The 22,652-nt window shown below is 47.6% G+C and overlaps 1 protein-coding gene across 1 annotated transcript in view; it reads right to left on the bottom strand.

Annotated features, from left to right (window-relative positions):
* The window catches only part of LOC138520559 (uncharacterized), a 297,694-nt gene that overhangs the window by 137,417 nt on the left and 137,625 nt on the right, over positions 1–22,652 (bottom strand). The window contains exon 9 of the mRNA XM_069632900.1: positions 4,998–5,020. Within this exon, the coding sequence (XP_069489001.1) occupies positions 4,998–5,020 (23 nt within the window). The remainder of the gene's footprint in view (positions 1–4,997; positions 5,021–22,652) is intronic.

The raw sequence follows: 22,652 nt of genomic DNA, 5'->3' as shown, positions 1-22,652 counted from the left end.
GCACATCCCCTATAAAACAGAGGGGTAGACAGCACCACACGTGTGATAAATGAGAAACAAGAGACCGGCAGGGGAGTGAGGAAGGGCAAAGGAGCCACTTCTGGGAGGCACATTCTGAATGAGAGACCCCCGAGGAGCAGAGGGTGGGCTGGGGAATCTCTACATTCTGACTGGGAGACCCCCGGGGAGGAGAGGGTGGGCTGGGGAATCTCTACATTCTGACTGGGAGACCCCCGGGGAGGAGAGGGCGGGCTCTGGAATCTCTACATTCTGATTCATTTTGAATGAGAGACCCCCGGGGAGGAGAGGGCGGGCTCTGGAATCTCTACACACTGAATGAGAGACCCCAGGGAGGAGAGGGTGGTGTAAGGAACTCATGGTGGCAACAGTAAAGGCAAACACAAGTGATCACAGTTCAAGGGTCTTTATTACACTATATGCAGGATGGGAAAACACCTGATCTAAACCTAAATCAATCTTCAACCACCAAATGAAAAATAAGGCAGTCCTTGTGGCGTCTTGTCAAAGTAAAGGGCCTATGCTATAAACAAATCTATTGCCAGATCCTTACAACTAAATATGGAAAGAGTGTGGGATAGGGTTTTCAATAAAGAAAGTCAGGATGCAGGTTGCCAGGGGTCTCCCTTCCCCACGTTTTGAGCACGGGATAAGGTGGGACTTCTGAGCACAGCGCACTTCTCAAGCTTTCCCCAGCAGGCGAGGACGGTTCCGGTTTTAACTTCTCAGAAGCTTCAACGGCCAAGTCTCTTTTCAACAAAAGTCTCTTGCCTTCGAGGGGCGGTAAAATAACAAACACATGTTCTGTTTCAAATGTACATTGGGTGATGGTTACCCCCCTGGCTCCCCCTCTTCCGGGCGCAGACGCCTGAAACAGTTCCTATCAATATCTAGATCTTCGGAAGTTGTATCTCCTGCTTCTGAGTATCTGATAGATTCAAATAACAAACAAGTAAAAGTTCTTTTTAGCTGGTATTTGGGATGATTCGTCACCCCTGGGTCCCCCTCTTCCGGGAGTAGACCCCCCCTCCAATATCAGCCTCCCTCTCGTCAGGTTCACTCTGGCTTTTTTATTCCACGTGTCGCTGGGTGACGGCTTTCACCCATGGACCCCCTCGGCCGCGCTCAGACCCTTCTCAAATCTCGGCCTCCCTCCACCGGGTTCACTATGGCCTTTTCCAAAGTATTCACGAATCTTAATGTCTTTTTAAACAGTTCTCGTGGACATCCCTCTGCCGGGTTCACTTTTGTGAACACACTGTTTCTTGGGACTTTAGAATTCACCACTCTTTACCTGCATCCCTCCGCAGGGTTCACGCTTGCCACTTCACAATTCCTTTTGTTTTCAATGATTGCGGGATTCACTTCCCTTGCTTTCTCTCGATACAGGATTCACTTACCTTGCTTTCTCTCGATGTGGGATTCACTTCCCTTGCTTTCACAACAGTTCTTCGGTCAAAGGCTTTCAACTGTACGGGGAATTTGCTCGTCCCCGATATGACCACTTTGACCTGTCTTGGCAGTAGTTTCAATCAACCCGGAATCGACCATCGTCTCTCGAGTCAGCACCCACGTGATGCCGGTCCCCTCTGAAGCTGGTCTTCCCCTATTTACAGTTCTTTGAACTCTTCTCAATATGCCACTTTGCGACTTTCATTCAACACAGCTCAGTTTCTTATCGGTTCCACCTTCGACTCACCGGCTGCAATGAACCGCTTGGCTTTCTTTGTAACAGGAGTCAAGGCTGGTACCACTGTAGCAGGAGTCTCCCTCGGTCCTGCTTATCAGTGTAGGCGTGCTCCGTGTACCGTTGACATCTGCTGCAACACACTTGGGCTATTGTGCGCGGGCTTACGTTTTCTTCCACGAAGGTTCTGCGGGATTGGGTTGGAAAGGGCAAGGTCGCTTCTCTCCTTGTCCCCCTCTCGATTCTCGCTGCCTTTCTCCTTTATCTTGAACTGCCATGCTTGATTAGCTGTCTCGTCATGCAGTCTGCCTTGCTCAAACTTTGCTCTCTTGCTCCACCTTTTATCCCTGTGTCGAAAGGAAAGCGCTGTCAGGTGTGTGTGATTGTGGTTAATTGCCTGACTCTGCCTGGCCCTTGGGTTGGGACATGTCAGGTACAGGGTTTTATTAGTCCATTGTCTGTGGTGTGCGAAAGTGTTCATGTCGGAAAAGGGGGTGGGGAGTTTAGGAGTGTCAGAGTATCCTATGCGGTAGGATGGGGAAGGGGTGTTATAGGGAATTACAACCCTCATATCGGGAGGGTTGATGACCTAAGAAGGGGGAGATTGGTAGGGTTTGTGAAACAGGCGGGAATGACTGGGATTGTTATTGTGAGACGGACAGGGGGGTTTGTGGGAATGGTAGTGTCTGGTTAAGGTAGACTGGGTGTTTAAAAAAGAATCATCAGAGGGACATGGAAAAAAATGGTTGGGGTTTTTTGGGTAGGGAACAGAAAAACAGGGATTCTGAGAGTTGCGGTTGTGGAATGCAACAGGGTTTGGGCACCTATAGTATTTACCAGATATGGAGGGGTCGTCGGGTTTTATCAGGAGAGAACTAATGGGCGGAAGGGAGGCAGATGTAATACAGCCTACAAAGGTTTCAGAGATCTCGCCCTCCTCTCTTCTATTCTGGTAAAATATCACGTCTCACCTGGGTCATTCCCCCGAGTACAACTCCGGGTTCCCCCTTCCAGGTGAGCCTTTCTCGCTCTTTCGGCCCCAAGGTTGGGATCAAAGCATGTCAGCCTTTCTTTGGCCACCTGAATAAGGGTTTCTCGAAGTTTGCTGGGGAGAATACCCTCAGGTTTCTAAAAGTGAGCTTAGAAATGTTTACATTCTGATACATTCTGACTGACAGACCCCCGGGGAGGACAGGGTGGGCCTAGGAATCTGTACATTCTGATACATTTTGAATGACATAGCCCCAGGAAGGGGAAAGGGGCTCAGGAATCTCGACTTTCTGATACATTTTGAATGAGAGACCCCTGGGGAAGAGAGGGTGGGCTTGGAAATCTCTACATTCTGGTACATTTTGAATGAGAGACCCCCTGGGAGGAGAGGGTGGGTTCGGGAATCCTACATTCTGATACATTTTGAAGAAGAAATCCCTGGAGAGGAGAGGGTGGTCTTCGGAATTTCTACACTCTGAATGAGACCACCCGGGGAGGAGAGGGTGGTCTTCAGAATCTCTACACTCTGAATGAGACCCCCCCGGGGAGGAGAGGGTGGGCTCGGGTATATCAACATTCTGAATGAGAGACCCCTGGGGAGGAGGGGGTGGGGTGGGAATCTCTACATTCTGATACATTTTGAATGGGAGACCCCCGGGGATGAGAGGGTGGGCTCGGGAATCTCTACATTCTGATACATTTTGAATGGGAGACCACCAGGGAGGAGAGGGTGGGTTTGTGAATCTCTACACTCTGAATGAGACCCCCCCGGGGAAGAGAGGGTGGGCTCGGGTATATCAACATTCTGAATGAGAGACCCCTGGGGAGGAGGGGGTGGGGTGGGAATCTCTACATTCTGATACATTTTGAATGGGAGACCCCCGGGGATGAGAGGGTGGGCTCGGGAATCTCTACATTCTGATACATTTTGAATGGGAGACCACCAGGGAGGAGAGGGTGGGTTTGTGAATCTCTACTTTCGGATTCGTTCTGAATGGAAGACGCCCTGGGAGGAGAAGGTGGGCTCGGGATATCTACATTCTGATAGAATTGGGGGGTAAAGGGAGGATTGCCCCGTTTGTATTGCTTCGCTTTCATATCTCTATGTTTAAATACTAGTGGGGAGATTTGGGGGGGTTGGCATTTTGGTAAATTAAGTGTGAGTATATGAGGTCGAGATTTAGGTAGGTGATCATTTCAAGACGACTTTTAGGACAGGTGAGATTTTAGTAGGTGATTAAAAGACAGATCACTTTTGCCATATATTTTTCATTGTATTTGTTTACTGCCGATTTTTCACTGAGGTGGTGGTTGGTAGGAGAGGGGGTGGCGGGCTGGGGGAACAGAGAGAGGCTTGCAAGGGGTAATAGCACAGATCTATATGGGGTATATAGGGTTAAACTGAAGGAAGGGCCCTGCACTTGTGATCTTATAGAGAGGAGCGAGAGACTTGCAAGGGGTTGTGGTACAGAGTCTACATGGAGTATATAGGGTTAGACTGAAGGAAGGGCCCTGCACTGTGAGCTTAGAGAGAGGAGTGAGAGGCTTGCAAGGGGTAATAGCACATAGTCTATATGGGGTATATAGGGTTTGAGTGAAGGAGGGGCCCTGCACTGTGAGCTTAGAGAGAGAGTGAGAGGCTTGCAAGGGGTCATAAGGGAATAGTACAGAGTTTATATGGGGTATATAGGGTTATACAGAAGGAGGGGTCCTGCACTGAGTTTGAGAGAGGCGGGAAAGGCTTGCAATGGGTACTAGCACAGAGTCTATATGGGGTATATAGGGTAATACAGAAGGAGGGGCCTTGCACTGAGTTTGAGAGAGGGGGAAGAGGCTTGTAAGGGGTAATAGCACATAGTCTATATGGGGTATATAGCATTATACAGAAGGAGGGGACCACACTGAGTTTGAGAGAGGGGGGAGAGGCTTGCAAGGGGTAATAGTACAGAGCCTATATGGGTTATATAGGGTTAGACTGAAGGATGGGCCCTGCACTGTGATCTTAGAGAGAGGAGTGAGACGCTTGCAAGGGGGAATAGTACAGAGTCTATATGGGGTATATAGGGTTATACAGAAGGAGGGGCCCTGCCCTGTGAGCTTCCATAGAGGAGTGAGAGGCTTGCAAGGGGTGATGTAAAACCCAGAGTCTCTATTTTAAAATCACACATAGAAATGCTAAATCTCCCAGAAGTTAAGATGGAGCCAGGGTCTGTAGTGTGTAATAAAAATGAGGAACAGAGGACATCCACCGGGATAAAAGTGAGTCCACATTGAGGGCACATCAAGGCAATAGGAGACTTACCTGCTCAAGACACTCTTCACATCCTAGAGAAAGAAAGAGAAAGAGGACAAGATAAAAAGTCATCCCACATTGTTCTAAACATTGATTTCCATTTTACAGAGACCCTGAGCTGTGATTCAAGGAAAGAGTTAGGTTGCTGCATTATCTAGTCTAGGAATCAGTTGAGCCTTCAGGAAAGTTTCTGGTCAGACAATGCCAAGCTGCGTGTCACAAAAACAGACACTGACCCACTCCTATCAAGTGTTTCTGAGTAATGGAAGCAAAACGTCACCCAAAACCTTGAAGGTGACCTACAGTCCAAGCTTTCAAGCCATATCCTGGGGTTTCTTAACAGTTTCTTCGGAGCTGCTGGTTTTGTTGACACACTTTGCCAGCTTGGACATGGTTGCCTGTACTCAGTGCAGTGTGCATTGCAGGTTCGCAAGTGTACATGTGTAGGAAGGTAGATGCTCAATGGGTGTGTGTGCATGTTTGTGTGTGTGTCTGCGTGTGTGTAGGTCATAGAGATGCACAAGGAGTCCTGCTGTTTGTCCCTGTTTCTAATGGTTGCTGAAGTTCTAGAGAAGGCACAAGGCTCCCTCTTGCCACATATCACCTTGGCATCGCAGACATGGCGTCCGGGAAGCAGAGTAGTAGCCTGCAACGAAAGTGCGGGGCATCCATACCTGGCGATCACATTGTTGGTGCCAGAGCCATTACTGCATTGCTTGCACTGGGAACTGGAGCCACTGTGAACTAAAGGCGTGGGGAGGAACATTGGCTCTTACAAGCGGCACAGAGCCTGACATTACTGGGGTATTTGAGGTTGCACTTACTTGTACTGACTACATACAAGGCATTAACTGCGATTAGATGGCATTACATTAGATTGTGAAACACAATCATCGCTATTTGGCTTTTCTAATGTGTTGCTTGAACGTCCATCTCCCTTTATTGCCTGAGTGACCACTTTATTACTTGATTACATTGAACTGTTTCATGCTAACCCTGCCTACCTGCAGCTCTACCTATTACTGTATGTCCTTGCTGATCTTTTGCACTGTGTCCCAACACATGACCAATGTCATTTCATTGTCTGGCCCATTGTCTGAGCACCTACACTGAGCCCGCACTGATATCGCCACGGTACCTCTTGCAGACTCACCTGTGATCTATTGAGACTACTAGCCCACATTAACAGCCCGCATACCTCCTCGAGCCAGTGATTTCTGAACCAGACTCAGAACCACCCCTCGGCCAATTCACTGCACGCCCAATGGCGAAATGGACAGCAGCATGATCTCCATGATAGTGAGCACCTTGTTGACTAACCTAAAGGTTCCAACACTGCTTATCTTACTGCCCCCTGGATATCTCCACGCCACCTACCTTTTTACCTGACATGTAATAGACCCTGCTATAGATGATTGTGGCCCTCCACACCTGACCTTATACCTTCACCACTGTGCAGGTCAGTTCTATGCCACTAACATGCCCACTCATACTAAAATCTCCACTACATGCATGGCCCTTCCATCTATGCCTCACGTACTCCCAGACTTCAACTCAATCACACCCCCCTGCTTCCTTCCACCTCTCATCCACTCGCACCAACTACAAGCTAGGAACATCACAGCCTATCTCTCCCCTAAGGAGACAACTACCAACCCATGCCCAACACTGACATTCCTCCAAGCACCTATCCGACCATGCCAACTCACCACTAGAAATAGGAGACTAGCACTGCGAACCAGGTTCAGCAAGGCCACGTCCCTAACCATCATCCTTACAACGAGCAAAAGAAACTACTACCGTAGCCATACAACCATTAGAACCCCCACTAAGACTACCAAATCGAACGTCACCAAGTCTAAGACCAAACTCCCGCCCAACAGACTTGCGCAATGCCCCTCCTCGAGTCCTAACCCATCTGACACCTGTACTCGGCGCGCCAGCCCAACCGTCAAAGTTCAAGAGCACAATAACCGCAGCAAAGTAAACCAGGTAATACGAGGAGCACTCATTAACGCCAGGTCTCTCCCCGCACATGCCCTAGACATTGCAGACTGCATCACAACCGAGAAACTGGACTTTATGGCAATTACCGAAACTTGGCTTCACCCTGCAGCAGGACCCTGCCTTGCGCTAGCGGTCCCAGAAAACGACATGACCTATAGATCAGACAGACCCACGGCCGAATGAGGGGAAGTAGCTATTATCGCTAAAAATACCCTCAACATTAGAGAGATGCCTAACACCGAGTTCCACTCGGGCGAAATACTCTCAGCCAAAATGACTTTATCACACACAGCCACACTAAATATGCACTTGATCTACAGGCCCCCGGGCCCTACACTATCTTTTGTGGACGATGTGGCCCATCTCCTCTCAACCAATAACCAATACTAAACCTACCTCCCAAACCCTCCTTCTGTGGGACTTCAATTTAGGTCTCAACGATCCTAACCTCAACAATGCCCTAGCGCTTGCTAACTATCTCGGCCCTAGGCTTCACACACCGGATAAAAAAACCAACACATACTAAAGGTCGCACCCTCGACTGGTTAGCCAACCTTAACTGCCATATTGACGTCCAATACCTGTTGCCCTTGGTCAGACCACCACTGTATCACCTTCAATATCACGAATAATCTAGGGACCAACAAGGCCCCCTTAGTGGACCCAGCTGCCCTATCTAGAAACAAACAGAACATCACTGCTAATAACATACTACCACTACTACCAATTACAGCCCATCTAAACCAAGACAACAACGAACCATCTACTTTAGATGATGTCTACAACCAAACTGTACTGGCAGCAGTCAATAAAGTTGCGCCACTATCCATGCGTAAACCCAAACCAGCAGCCCACCTCAACTCTTGGTTCATGCCAACACTAAAAGCTCTGAGAAATGCTAAAAGAACAGCCAAGGTTAACTGGTACAAAACACCAAATGACTTAAAGTAAAATTCCCTACATCAGCCAAAAACTTCAAACAGGCAGTTAACCAAACGAAAAGTTCCACTTACAACAATAGTATAACTAACGCCAAATCAGGTACAAAGGAACTATTTGCTATCCTGAGAGAACTAGAATCTCCAGTACCACTACAAGAAATCTGCAACAAAGATGCAAACTGGTGCACTGACATTCAAAATGCACTTTCCGACAAAATTGCCCTCCTTCAATCTAAAATCGATATAAAAAAAAGACCATTAAACATGTTATCTCTGCCACAATCTCCCACTCATTTGAAGAAGAATTCGGCTCCACAATTTGAATATACCCCCGTCTCTAACTCTGAAGACCTAAAAATCATTGCTAGCCTCAATCCATCAATGTATCAAGGTGATGCTTGCCCAGCGGTGGTGATTAAGGATTGTGCACCTGACCTAACCCCCTTCATTACAAGTCTTATTAACGCCTCCTTCAAAAGCAGTACTGTCCCATGCAACCTCATAAACGTGTCGGTGCTACCTCTACTAACAAAACCATCACTTGACCCCAACATTCCGCCCTAAATATAGACCGATTACAACAGTACCCTTCTTACTCGAAATCCCAGATAGAGTTGCGTATCTCCAGATCCAAGACCATCTGGAAGTCAATAACCTCCTTGGCCTACGTCAGTCAGGATTCCGCCCCGACATGGCACAGAAACTGCACTCCTGGATCTGAAAATTCAAATGGACGAGCTCAAAGATAAAGGTAACCTGGCCCTGCTCCTCCTACTTGACCTTTCGGCAGTGTTCAACCTGGTCAACCATAACATTCTTTGTAAATATCTCCCCTCAGCGGTCAAGTTCTCCCCAAAAGCTTTCCAATGGATACAATCCTTCCTCTCGGACAGATCGACTCGAGTATTCTCACCTAATGCAGAAGCACACACAAGCCCAGTCACATGCAGGGTTCCTCAAGGCTCCCGTGTCTCTCTGACACTATACAATATTTTCACGAAACCACTATTTGACTGTCTGGATAATCTGGGTGTCACCTACACTAACTATGCGGATGACACTCAAATCCTCATCCCCTTCACTGGCTCACATGACATGGCTCGGCTCCCTCAACGCTATTTATCACACCATCCAAACTTGGATGGCCCACAATGGCCTGTGCTTGAATGACGAGAAGACAGAACTCCTCCTCCTTGGGTTGCAACTCCATCTCAACAAACTTGATGATTCCTTTAAAGCCTTCAAGATCGATGGCAACACGATTCAAGTGTCTAAGGCTGTAAAAACCTTAGGTTTCCACCTGGACTCTCCTTTGATCCTTACCAAACATGTTAATGCCACAGTGTCAGCTGCCGCCTACATATCCAAGCTGATCAATGCTTGCAGACCATTCCTCTCACCTGACAGCTGTATCACACTAGCTAGAGCACTCATCTCGTCGAGATTGGATTACTGTAATGTACTGTACGCCAGAACTAAGACCCAAAACATCAAAATGTTACAGGTGATACAAAACAATGCCCTTAGGGCAGCCCTAAACATACCAAGAAACTCACACATCTCTACGACTAGAAGGAACGTACACTGGCTCCCTGTCCAAGAGCGTGTCCTATTTAAAACCCTCACATTGACTCATAAATGCCTCCATAACACGGCCCCTATGTACCTGGCTGACAAAGTGGCTAGATCCCAATCCAGCAAACGTACACGCTCTGCTCACCGGCACCTGCTCTCCACACCCAGATTTAAACTACAGAAAGCTGGTGGTGGCAGTAGTTCCCCTTCTATAGCCGCCAGACACTGGAATACCCTGCCTGCCAAACTCAGGTCCCAAGACTCGTTCTGGACCTTTCTGAAAACAGTTGAAAACATGGCTCTTCTCCCTGGATACACAAAACGAAGCCTTCCTGAACCACCCGCTAGATAGCAACACAAACAACACACTCAAGCCAACCTTAACTTTCGAACAGCGCACATTATTCTCTCCCTAGCTGACTTCACTATGTAACCGCAGGAGCATTATTTTGCATTGTTGCCAGACGACTGACAACTGTATAACTGTGTAACTTGCTACTCTGTAACTGTAACCCTGTAATGATGCAACGTGTACCTATGCATAACCATTGCTGTAAGAACAGCGCCCAGATGCCTCCGGGTTGGGTGCGCTATATAAATTGCAAAATAAATAAATAAATAAATTACTGAGAGGTGTTGAGGTCGCACTTTGCATCTGCAGCACCTACACACATGGGAATGAACATGACATACAGTGACTTTACAGGCATGCCAGGCACTAACTGGCATTAGAGGAGTTTGAAGCTGCACTTTGCATATGATGGCAACAACTGCACAAACGTGAGACTGCACATACTGCACTCAACATTAGAGGGCATTACTGGGGCATTTGGGGTAGACTAGCTGTCACAGTGCATCATTCAGCGACCTAGCGATATCTCTCTGTGCGCTGTCTCTCCCACAATTTCTCTCTAGATCTCTTGTACGATACATGTTTTCTCTCTCCCTCTCTTGCTCTCTCTCTCCATCAGTGCAGTCTGTTTTTCTCTCACCCCATTCCACATCGCTCTCCCTCGCTCTGTGTGTCTCTCTCTGCCTCCTCCTATCATTCCCTCTCTCTTTCTCTCCTGGCTCTATCGCCGTATCTTGCTCTCTGTCCTTTGCTCTGTGGGTGTGCCGCTCTCTCTTTCTCTCTCTCTCTGTCCAGCTCTACGGGTGTGCCGCTCTCTCTCTTTCTCTCTCCCTGTCCAGCTCTGTGGGTGTGCCCGCTCTCTGCAGGGTGGTGTGCCAGTGGGCGAGAGCGGTCTTTCATGCTGTCCCTCTCTCTCGGAGGTGTATTGTGAAGTGCACTCTCTTGGTTCTCTCTGTCTGGACAGTGTGGTGTGCTCACACTGGTTCTCTCTGTCAGTGTGGTTTATCCCTCGGTTAGAGAACAGAACCTGCAAGATAGCACTAGTGTAGTCTGGTGTGCACTTTCCCTCAGTGTCAGTGCAGTCTAGTTCTCTCTCTCCTTCTGTATATGTCCCTCCATCCCTCTGCTTCCCTGTCCCCCCCTAACACTCCCTCCATCCCCCTTCACCTCCATCTTTCCCCTACTTCCTTCCCCATCTGTCCTCGTCTCCCTCTGCCCCTCTCCCGCTATTCCCTGTTTCTCTCTGCCGCCTCTCTCTTTCCCTTGTCCCTCTTTCTCTCCTACTCTCTCTTTGTTGATAGATTGTGTTTGTTGTGTAATTTGGACAGTGCTAACGGCCACACTCGGGCATCAAAGTACTTGCTAACCTGACCCCCAGTTTGAGGAGCAGAGAATATTTTCAGTTTATCGTGGAAGGCCAAAAATAAGCTTGAGTTCACAGCCTGGCCGCCTGTACTTGGTAAGAGCTGCCCATGGCATTTTGTTCATTTAAAAGACAGAGTTGCAGCCGGATATTTGTCATTTGAGTGAAGGTGCCATGGTATTTCACCCCATTCTGCCCTCAGGGGTAGGAGCAACAGGTGAGACACCCTCTCATTTCAGAATACCCCTTCATAATAGTAGAACAAACATTAGCTTTCAATGTGCAAGTAAAATATGGTGCCTTGAAGGAGATAAGCATGTGATGTTCCTATATTGTATGCTGTGAGAATATGGCATACATTACTTACCATAATTGTATTTCTGATGCTTGTATCTGCTTAGATTTTAGACATCTAGTGGTAGTCGCAGAGTATTATGGAATTCAAAAAGGGATGTCAACTGGGTGTGTTTGTAATACTATCTCTTGTGTGACGTGTACTGTACCCATGGTCCTTCACACGTTGAGGTCCCTCAGATTGTTTTGTTTCTAAAATTATGGAGCATGAAGTGTTTGAGTGAGTACAAGAAAGTAAAAATAGAAAAGATAAAGGTGAAAGACATCTATGCACCTTCCACTCCAGGAGGGGAGGAAGAGTGGACGCATGTGAATCTAAGCAGATACAAGCATCAGAAATACGATCTATGCCTTCTGAGGCTTGTGGATCTGCTTAGAATCACATGCTTTGCATAGATTAGCGAGCAGTACCTGGAGGAGGTGGGTTGTGTGAAGGTACAGTGGCAAATAGATGTCTTAATACTGCTTGACCCACCTATGAATCTTCTTTAGAGGCATTGTGCATTTTTCTGTGTTGCAAACAGATCTAGCTGTAGATGCCCCCATTGTGCAAAGATGTTGTATAAAATATGTGCGTGAATTTGCCACTCATGCTCTGCGGGAGCTGTAGACCTCTGCTTAAAGTGTCTGCTGGTGAATTATGTTCCCCTGGAACATGTTGAGACAATAGGAACATGTTGCATTTGAGAGACCATTTCCAAATCTTCTAGGCTAACCTGGACAGACTTAGGAGAGTGTGTTACACCCTGTTTGATGAGATAGAACATGGCAGTGGTACTGTCTGTGAGGACTAAAATGGTGTGCCCTGCTAAGTGTTGTTGAAAGGCTTGAAGGAATTTGAGGACTGCTAGCAATTCTAATAGGTTGATGTGATTTTTTGCTGTTGACCGTGTCCACCCGCCGTTTGCAGTGTGATGAAGGTAATGTGTTCCCCACCATGAGAGTGAGGCATCTGTTGTGAGTGGCCTTCTCTGGAGGGTTGCGAAAGCGTTTCCCTTTTAACATATTCTCTTTCGACCACCAGCGTAGAGCCTGTACCAAGGTTTGCAAAACACTAGATCGTCCCACTGACAGCTTTCCTGAGACCATTGACGCTAGCCACTCTTGTACCGGGCGCATGCACAGACGCGCGTGTGTGGGACTAGATATATGCAGGAAGCCATCATCCCGAGCAGGCACATTGCCTTGCGCAGAGTTATCAGATGACCCGCCACATAATGAGCCTGTACCAAGGAGCGTTCTTTTGGCATATTTGTGGTGTTTGTCCTGTTACGAGCCAGTCATCTAGATAAGGGTACACTGGGATGGATTGCCTTCACAGGAGTGCTGCTACCACTGCTAGTACTTTGGTGAATCCCCTTGGCGCTGATGAAATGCCAAAGGGGAAAACCTTGAACATTGATAGTGGGTATTTCCTAGTTTGGGAGCGCAAGTACTTTCGGTGTGCTGGCAAAATATGAAAGTATGCATCTTTCATGTCCAATATTGCCATGTAATCCCCCTGTCCTGAGAGGGGAATTACTTCTTGCAGTGCTGTCATGTGAAACCTTTGCGGGTTCACATATGTGTTTGCTGGACGCAGGTCTAACACAGGGCGCATAGTTAGATATTTCTTCGGCACTAGGAGGTACACTGAATAGATGCCCTTGCTTACCTCATGAGCTGAATCATTTGGCACTAGGAAGTACACTGAATAGATGCCCTTGTTTACCTTGTGAGCTGGATCTTTCTTTGGCACTGGAGGTACACTGAATAGATGCCCTTGTTTACCTCGTGAGCTGGATCTTTCTTTGGCACTAGGCAGTACACTGAATAGATGCCCTTGTTTGCCTCGTCAGCTGGATCATTTGGCACTAGGAAGTACACTGAATAGATGCCCTTGTTTACCTTGTGAGCTGGATCTTTCTTTGGCACTAGGAGGTACGCTGAATAGATGCCCTTGTTTACCTTGTGAGCTGGATCTTTCTTTGGCACTGGAGGTACACTGAATAGATGCCCTTGTTTACCTCGTGAGCTGGATCTTTCTTTGGCACTAGGAGGTACACTGAATAGATGCCCTTGTTTGCCTCGTGAGCTGGATCTTTCTTTGGCACTAGGAGGTACACTGAATAGATGCCCTTGTTTACCTCGTGAGCTGGATCTTTCTTTGGCACTAGGCAGTACACTGAATAGATGCCCTTGTTTGCCTCGTCAGCTGGATCATTTGGCACTAGGAGGTACACTGAATAGATGCCCTTGTTTACCTTGTGAGCTGGATCTTTCTTTGGCACTAGGAGGTACACTGAATAGATGCCCTTGTTTGCCTCGTGAGCTGGATCTTTCTTTGGCACTAGGAGGTACACTGAATAGATGCCCTTGTTTACCTCGTGAGCTGGATCTTTCTTTGGCACTAGGAAGAACACTGAATAGATGCCCTTGTTTATCTCGTGAGCTGGAACTAGCCATATTGCGCCTTATGAAGAAGAGACTTGATTTCTTCTTGTAGGATCTTTTGATGCTGTGGAGACATCTTCCTGTGTCTTGTTGGATGATGCTGGGGTTTCCCCAGAAACACAATTGAGTAACACCCCCCCCCCACCACCACTGTAGATAACACCCACTGATCTGACGTGATTCCCTCCCATGCGTGGGTGAAATGCGTCCTCCTACTGGAGAGGCATGGAAGGGACCCTGGACAGGAATGTCATTGCTTAGAGGCGGCAGTGCCTCTAGCAGTGGGGGCTCTACCTCTACCCCAAGACCTTCTATAGCCCCTTTGAACGATTGACTGGTAAGGGGTGGATTGGCCCTCAGACCCAAGAAGAGGGCTGTCCCTGACTGTAACCATGTGAGCGTAGGAATCCCTGCTCGGAAAAAGAGTGTCGTGTGTTAAAACCCCTTTGTTGTAACTAGGGTTTGGTTGTTATTTGACCTAATGATTTTAGGGTTTCACGTTTTCTCTTTCCACTTTTAAGTGCATCGTCAACGCTTTACCAAAAAAAAAACATTGGGCTCAATGGGCATATTTAGCCAAGGTAGCTTGTGTCTCTAGTGTGAACCCTGATTGGCGTAGCGAAGAATTAAGTTTTAAAAGTGCACCTTCTGCAATAATGTGGCCAGCATGGTGTGCTGCATCTAAGTTGTTCTTGAGAATGCAGTTGGCAACTTGCTTGCCCTCAGACACTGATTTTAAATCTGGGATTTCGGGGGCTCAGGACTGTATACAATTGTTGTTGGACAGTGTCCCGTAGGTGGCAGCTATAGCTTGCCAACAAGGTGGTACTGTTGGCAATGCGCGTCTGGTACGCTGCCGATGTAGCCACTTTCCTACCTAATGTGTGTCGTTTTTTACTGCCTTTTTCAGGGGGTGCCTCTGCGGATGCTAGTGGGGTACCTGCCCTTTCTCTTTGTGGTTGTCACAACCAGGGAATCAGGTTTGAGTTGTGCTCTAATGTAGAGGGGGTCTTCAGGAGCAGCCTTTAACGTTTTTTTGATTCTAGGGTTAACGGCTCTGGTTAATGATGGAGTTAGCAAAGATGGTTGAATGCATCTTTGTACCGATTGAAGTAAAGGAATAAACCGTATGACAGACTTTTTATCCCCTAAACTGTCATCCACAAAGTCTGTGTCCTGCAGGGCTTCTTGAGTGTCCATCTTAAAATGCTCTGCTGCTTTAATAAGTAGCTCATTATATTGTAGCTGATTATCTATCCGGGAATCAGCAATGGGTTGGTCTTGGTCTTCTGGTGAAGGTAAGACATAAATGTCTGGGACTCGCCTGCATCAGTGCTGGCATTTGCAAATGGAAAAAAAAATGTCAGGCGCGATGCAGCGCCACAACGAGGCTAGGCGTCCTCATGGTTGCTAAGCAACCAGCGTTCACTAATTGCCCCACATCCACCGGCAGGCGGAAGAGCCAGCCTCATCAAAGGCCATCTAAGGCCCTGTTTGCCCCTGTAATTGTCAGTTCCCTATCTGGTGGCGAGGGCAGGAGCCCCCACCTCTACAGCACCGAGGACAGGAGCCCCCACCTCTTCAGCACCGAAGGAGATCCGTGCCGTGCAGATCGAAGAAGAATCACCCCATTGACGTGGACCTCCCCTCTGATATCCACTGACCTCCAGGTCCTGCCACAGTGCGACCATCCAGCACCCCATTTTCACCCTGGGCAGCCCGGGTCACTCGCCTGCATCAGCGCCGACATTTGAAAATGGAAAACAAAATGTCGGGCGTGATGCTGCGCCACAACGAGGCTAGGCGTCCTCGCGGTTGCTAAGCAACCAGCGTTCACTAATTGCCCCGCATCCGCCTCATCAAAGGCCATCTAAGGCCCTGTTTGCCCCTGTACGGCGCATGATGACCATCACTAGACTCTACCTTTGGACAATATCTCTGCTGTAAGTACCAATAAAGTAAAGTTAGCCGCTTGCTTACCCATCGAATATAGCGCCTTGTATACGCTACCTGCGGGGACCGCTGACCCACTGTAAAGGGTACTATTATCAACTAAACCCTGACTGCACACAGGCCTCTATGCCCACTCCACGTGTTAGCCTATACGCTATACACTGTCTTATTGGAGTTAGTCATCCGTTTGCCACAAACGCATAGATGTATGCACATTTGCATGTATGAATACAACCCATTTGCTTAACAGCCACAGATAAGCCTATCCCCTCTGAATCTCACTAGCAATCCCTACCTGTGTTATGTGTTATGACTTAAATGCAACTGCTAACCCATGTAAACTCTGCCCTAGCGAGGCCACGCCATGCTCTGAGGACCTTTTACCATTTTACACTAGCAGTATTATTGCATGTTCATGGCGCCAAATGCCGCCATAATCACGTTAGTACTGCCTAATGCCTCTGTGTAATTGACATTTCTTTACTGTCTCTACCAGACATAATATGTGATAACTACTTATTAGCCACTTGAAACTGCCTGCCATCCTTGCCAATTCTATGCGTCACAAGTTGCTAACTATTGTGAAATCACCCTGTGTTTACTGCCGGCTATAGCAAACCCACCAAATTAGCCTGCCTGCCATACCCCCTGTGTGGCACACTGAACTAACCTAGTGTCAATCACTGAGGACCCTGAAACTGTCCATTGCCAGCCACTACGTGCCTTTTTGGGAATTAGTCCATCACCACAGCTTACTGCCAAATACTGTACGATGTGCCTTAATAAGAGTCAGACGGCCACCTTACTGTGCCTCCTCATTCCCTTACTGAACCTCACCATATTTATTGTTGCATTAACCATGTCCCCGACAGAAAATGTACCTTGTCCGACCGTGGAAAGAAACAATAGGCTTTGAGCCAGATTACCCCGTCTTTATGAGCCCACCTGCCATAACAAGGTCCCCAATCTTCTACTGAAACCTACCTCACAGCACCCAAAGGTATGCCCCAACTTAACTACTCCTTGCAATAGCACCAACCAACCTACACTAATCCCTATGACAGTCCAGAACACACCTAACACAACTACTCTATCCAGAGCCTTGATCAATGCCAGATCCCTAGTGTCCCATGCCACGGAAATAGCTGATACCTTATCCTCCAACAACCTCGACCTCCTGGCAATTACCGAATCATGGCTGCAGGAAGCAGCAGGACCAGCACTCTCTCTAGCCATCCCTGAAAATGACCAAATAATCAGAATGGACAGACCTAATAGTAGAGGAGGTGGTCTGGCCATTATAGCAAAAACCAATCTCGCGCTAAGACCACTAGCTCAACCACCTCTCAAATCTTGCAAACTCCTCACAGCCAAATTGCCTATCTCCAACTGCTGCACCCTAACCATTTACCTAATATATAGGCCACCTGGCCCCATTGGATCCTTCGAGGCAGATTTATCCAACCTCTTAGCCAATGATACAAAAAAAACCTCTCAAATCCTACTACTAGGCGACCTGAATCTTGGCTTGAATGACCCTGATGACAAACCAGCACAAGCTATAGCCAACATGCTAGCTGAACACAGCCTAACCCAAAAAGTTCTTACTCGTACCCACAATAAAGGAAGGACTTTGGACTGGATCGCCACCTTGAACTACGATACCACCATCACCAAAACCACTCCCCAACATTGGACAGACCACTATCTTATTGACTTCACATTATCTCTCAATAAACAAATCAGTAAAGAAAAAATTATGGCACCACCCCTGCCCACTAGAGCAAAAAAAATATATAACTCCAGACAACCTCCTGCCATTACTGATGCCAACCATGAATGCTCTCCCTGATATCCTGCATCCAGAGTGCCTAGTAGAAAGCTACAACAACGCCATGAAGAAAGGACTAGACATAATTGCCCCTCTAAAACTGCAAAAAAGTAAACAACAAGCTCACCTAAATGCCTGGTTCACCCCCCCCCCCACTTAAAAGAACTAAGAATGCAAAAAAGGAAACTAGAAACTCAATGGCACAACACCCCTACGGAAGAGAACAAACTGAAACTTAAACTCTTCGCCAATAACTACAAAAAAGAAATCCTACTCACAAAAAAAAAACCTATTTAATGAAAGAATCTGCAAGTCCAGTTCCAACACCAGGGAATTATTTGCTATGCTAAGGGAGCTGGAATCCCCCAAACCCCCACCAGACAACATAACTAAAGACAAACAATGGTGTACCAGCGTCCAAAACACCTAACAAACAAAATCAAAACTCTCCAAACTGAAATTGCCTTAAAAAAAGACTCCCTAACTACCAACGAGTCACCTCCTAGCACTCATGCTAGAATAACTAACCCATCAGGCCCGGATCTATTCAGATTCCCCAAAAACTCCATCCTAGAAACAGAAAGGGTTATCACATCACTCAAACCATCCAAATATAAAGGCGATAATTGCCCATCCCAGCTAATCAAGGACGCTGCCAGGGACCTAGCCCCCTTTATATCCAAACTGATTAACGCATCCTTCTCCTCCAACACCATCCCAAGCAATCTAAAAGAGTCCTGGGCCCTGCCTCTCCTCAAGAAGCAAACTCTAGACCCCGCTATTCCCACTAACTACAGGCCCAACTGTCATGATCTCTGCTTCCAAAAGGTCAGGGTTTTCCCAACTCCCTTGGAAGCAGATCCATAACCCAGGTTCCGAGTGCCAACCAGTCCCAATTGGGACCTTTTGGACCCAGTCCTGGCGCCAGTGGCACCAGGCTCATAAATATGCCCAGTCCCAGCGCTGGAAGCGCCGGGCTCATAATGCTTGGGTGGACTTACCTTCAGCAGACCATGCTGCTTACTTGCCTGCCAGTTGAGCCTCTGATCCTCTTCTGTTTGGAACTACTTTTCCTATTGGGTGGGGCTGGAGCCACTCCCTAGATTCAGAACACTGGAACTCTTCTGGAAGGCAGGAACTCTTTTCTTACCAGGAACTCTTTTCTTACTTAGGCGTGGCTGTGGAAGGAGACACCTAAGCACTACAGGAGGCTATTTAAACCACACCCGGTGGATGAATCTTGCTTTGTGTTATTCTGCAACCTCTGCAGCAGAACGCTCATCGTGTCTTCTGCATCCGGTCCTGGGCCTAAGGAAAAAGGCTTACCATCCTGAATCCAGTCTTCAGCAACACCTATAAAGACAAGAAAGAACAGGTTAGCATTCCGGCATCTGAAAGGCAAAGGCTTACCATCCTGAATCCAGTCTTCAGCAACACCTATAAAGACAAGAAAGAACAGGTTAGCATTCCGGCATCTGAAAGGCAAAGGCTTACCTACTCTTCGTGCGCTCCGGAGGTCTTCACACTGCATTCCGGCATCTGAAAGACAAAAGTTTACCAACTCTTCGCACGCTCCGGAGGCCTTCGGCGCTGCATCCCGCATCTGAAAGACAAAACAAGGTGCGTTTAAAGACATTGGGGAACTTTAATACTCACGTGCCATTACTCCTTTCCACATCTAATCCAGTGGGTATTCCGGCACCCTGCAGCCGCTCCGAACTCGTACCTGCAAAATAAAAAGACAGTTAGAGCGCATAGTGAAGCAGGCAACAAGCGCTTACTTACGTGCTTCCAGGCGCTTCTATTCATCACACGGGCTCCATCTTCAACTCACTTCAGCCCGTCATCCGCCATCGCCGGAACCCTGCAAAACAAGAGACATCATTACTAAAGACTTTAAAGACATTTGAATGACTCGAAACTTACCGTTCGTGCAGTAAACGACGGACAGCAGTCCTCTGAAGTCAAGAGGCCTGCGCTACCTATCCAGTGAAGAAACTGGTTACAGCACCCTGCCCCGAGGCAGATGGAGAGCTCGGCATTCACTTACCTAAGACATCTTACTCTACACGTCAGGCATACAGTGCACAGAGGTCCAGCCCAAAGAGCCAACCGGGTGCTACACATCACCTTTGAAGATACGGTAGACGCCCAGTCAAGACCGGCGCCTCTGCGAGAATCAGGTGAGCGTTACAGAACACAAAGCCTACCGCAAAACTCTCGCCCAGGCGCTATGGAAACCTCGGATACTGACCCCCTAGCCCGGTTACTTGGGGAACTAAGGGCAGAAGTGCATGCAGCTCGTCAGGAAACGAATGCTCTAAGAAGGGAACTAATTATTTCCAAGGAGAGAACAGACAATCTTGCTAGACAAGTGCTACAGTCACAAGCCGGACAGACCCCGTTACCCGCATCAGGGGCAAATCTTCCTTCAACATCCTCTATGAATCCAGTGCAGATCAACCTACCTGGGAATGTACCTCTGGCTCCGCCCGAACGATTTTCTGGTGACCCAAAGAGGTTTGCAGTATTTATCAATCAGTGCCGGTTGCACTTCTTATGCCGGCCAGCAGCCTTTCCAACTGATCAAGCAAAAGTAGCTTTTGTACTTTCGTACCTTAGTGGCAATGCGGCAGACTGGTCGATCCATCTAGTTAATCAAGATGATCCGGTTCTCCATGATTTTCAAGCCTTTCAGCTTAGTATGGAAAAACTGTTCGCAAGACATTCACAGGGGCAGGCCTTGGACAATGAGCTCCTTTCATTGCGACAGGGTAATCAAGACCTTTTGGCTTATATTGCATCTTTCAATAGACTAATAGTGGAAACTCAATGGCCTGAGGACAAAAGGATTAGGCTCTTTTATAGAGGTCTACGTGGAGAGCTCAAAGACGTTTTAGCCCAAGTAGTGAATCCCCCACAAGACTGTTCGGATTATATAGACTTGGTCGTTCAAATAGATCACAGGCTGCAGAACAGGAAGGCTGATCGTTCCAAGTTTGATGCTCGAGTATTTTCCAAACCGCCAACTCCTTCCAAAGGAGTAGACTCCGGGGAACCCATGCAAATAGGGGGTCTGAAAGGTCCTCTAACACAAAGGGAGCGGGAAAGGAGGAAACAGTTGCAATTATGCCTATATTGCGGAAACTCAGGGCACTTTCTTCGAGACTGTCCGGTGAAACCTGCCAAGAAGGCAGTAGGAGCTGCAGTTACAAAAATACAAACTCTGAGCAGGGAAACGACCTCGCCCGACAAGAATAGAGGTCCTCTTGCCGAGCGTGAAAACCAGTTCCGTGACCTCGCATTTCGTGATACCTATGGTCCTCATTAGCCCTGATAATCCGGATCGATTACATGCAATTGAAGCTTACGTCGACAGCGGTGCCATCGGCAATTATGTGGATCATGAAATGGTTTTGAGGATGAATCTAACTCTTTGTCCCAAGGCTGTAAAGGATGTCATTACTACGGTGGATGGTACGGAGATAGCCTCCGGGCCAGTAACGCATACCACTCAAGAGGTGACGCTAGTAAGTCAAGATGGACACCATGAGAAGATCGTGTTCGATGTGATCAAGGCCCCTCAGTTTCAGATTATTCTAGGAATACCTTGGTTAGAGAAACACAATCCTCTGATCAATTGGCGAGCAAGAACGGTCCAGTTTCCAGAATGTGTCTCTACTTGTCACCCTCCACCTGGTGTTGCACTGGCCGCAATTTCTTCAGAGACTCCCCAGTTACCTCCCGAATACCTAGAATACCAAGATGTTTTCCGGAAGGATCAGGCTAACTCTCTACCTCCTCATAGGTCTTATGACTGCCAGATAGACCTGATACCTGGATCTACTCCTCCTTGTAGTAGAATTTATGCCCTCACCGAGCCTGAGACCCTTCACCTTCGACAATACCTGGATCAATACCTGGCAAATGGGTTTATTCGTCCTTCCAAGTCCCCTGCTTCTTCAGCTTTGTTCTTCGTTCCAAAAAAGGAAGGAGACCTTAGAACTTGTATCGATTATCGCTCCCTGAACCAGATCACCGTTAAGAATAGATATCCGTTACCTTTGATCCCTGAACTCCTGGACCAAGTCAGAAAAGCATGCATATATACAAAGCTGGATCTTAGAGGAGCTTACCACTTGGTGCGAGTAAAAGAGGGCGATGAATGGAAGACGGCCTTCCGCACCAAGTATGGGCTATTTGAATATCAGGTCATGCCCTTCGGACTTTGCAATGCCCCGGCCGCCTTTCAATATTTTATGAACGATGTCCTCAGAGAGCTCATAGATGTATGTGTTGTTGTTTACATTGACGACATCCTCGTTTATTCTTCATCGGAATCTGAACATCGGAAACACGTGAAAATGGTCCTCGAAAGATTGCGTCAACACAAACTTTTCGCTAAGTTGGAAAAATGTGTTTTCAACGTGACTGAAGTTGAATTCTTGGGATTCATATTATCACCTGGCGGAGTGCGTATGGATTCAAAGAAGGTCGATGCAGTTCTCAAATGGCCATCACCATCCTCCGTAAAAGGTGTGCAAAGCATGTTAGGCTTCGCTAACTTTTACCGCAGGTTTATCCCCGAATTCTCTCGAATAGTCCAGCCCATCACTGCCTTGTTAAAGAAAAACAAACGTTTTGAATGGTCTACCGAGGCAGAACAAGCTTTCCAGGATTTGAAGACTAAATTTATCTCTGCACCAATCTTAAAACACCCTCGCCCCGAACTCCCCTACATCGTGGAAACTGATGCTTCAAGCCTTGCCATGGGGGCAGTTCTATCACAAAAGGACCAAGTAACCAATCAGTTGCATCCCGTGGCATTTTGGTCCCGCAAATTCTCGCCTCCTGA

The sequence above is a fragment of the Ambystoma mexicanum genome, chromosome 13 (assembly GCF_040938575.1).
Source record: "Ambystoma mexicanum isolate Mex_15411 chromosome 13, UKY_AmexF1_1, whole genome shotgun sequence".
Classification (NCBI taxonomy): Eukaryota; Metazoa; Chordata; class Amphibia; order Caudata; family Ambystomatidae; genus Ambystoma; species Ambystoma mexicanum.
This window is presented reverse-complemented; position numbering and strand designations above follow the sequence as displayed.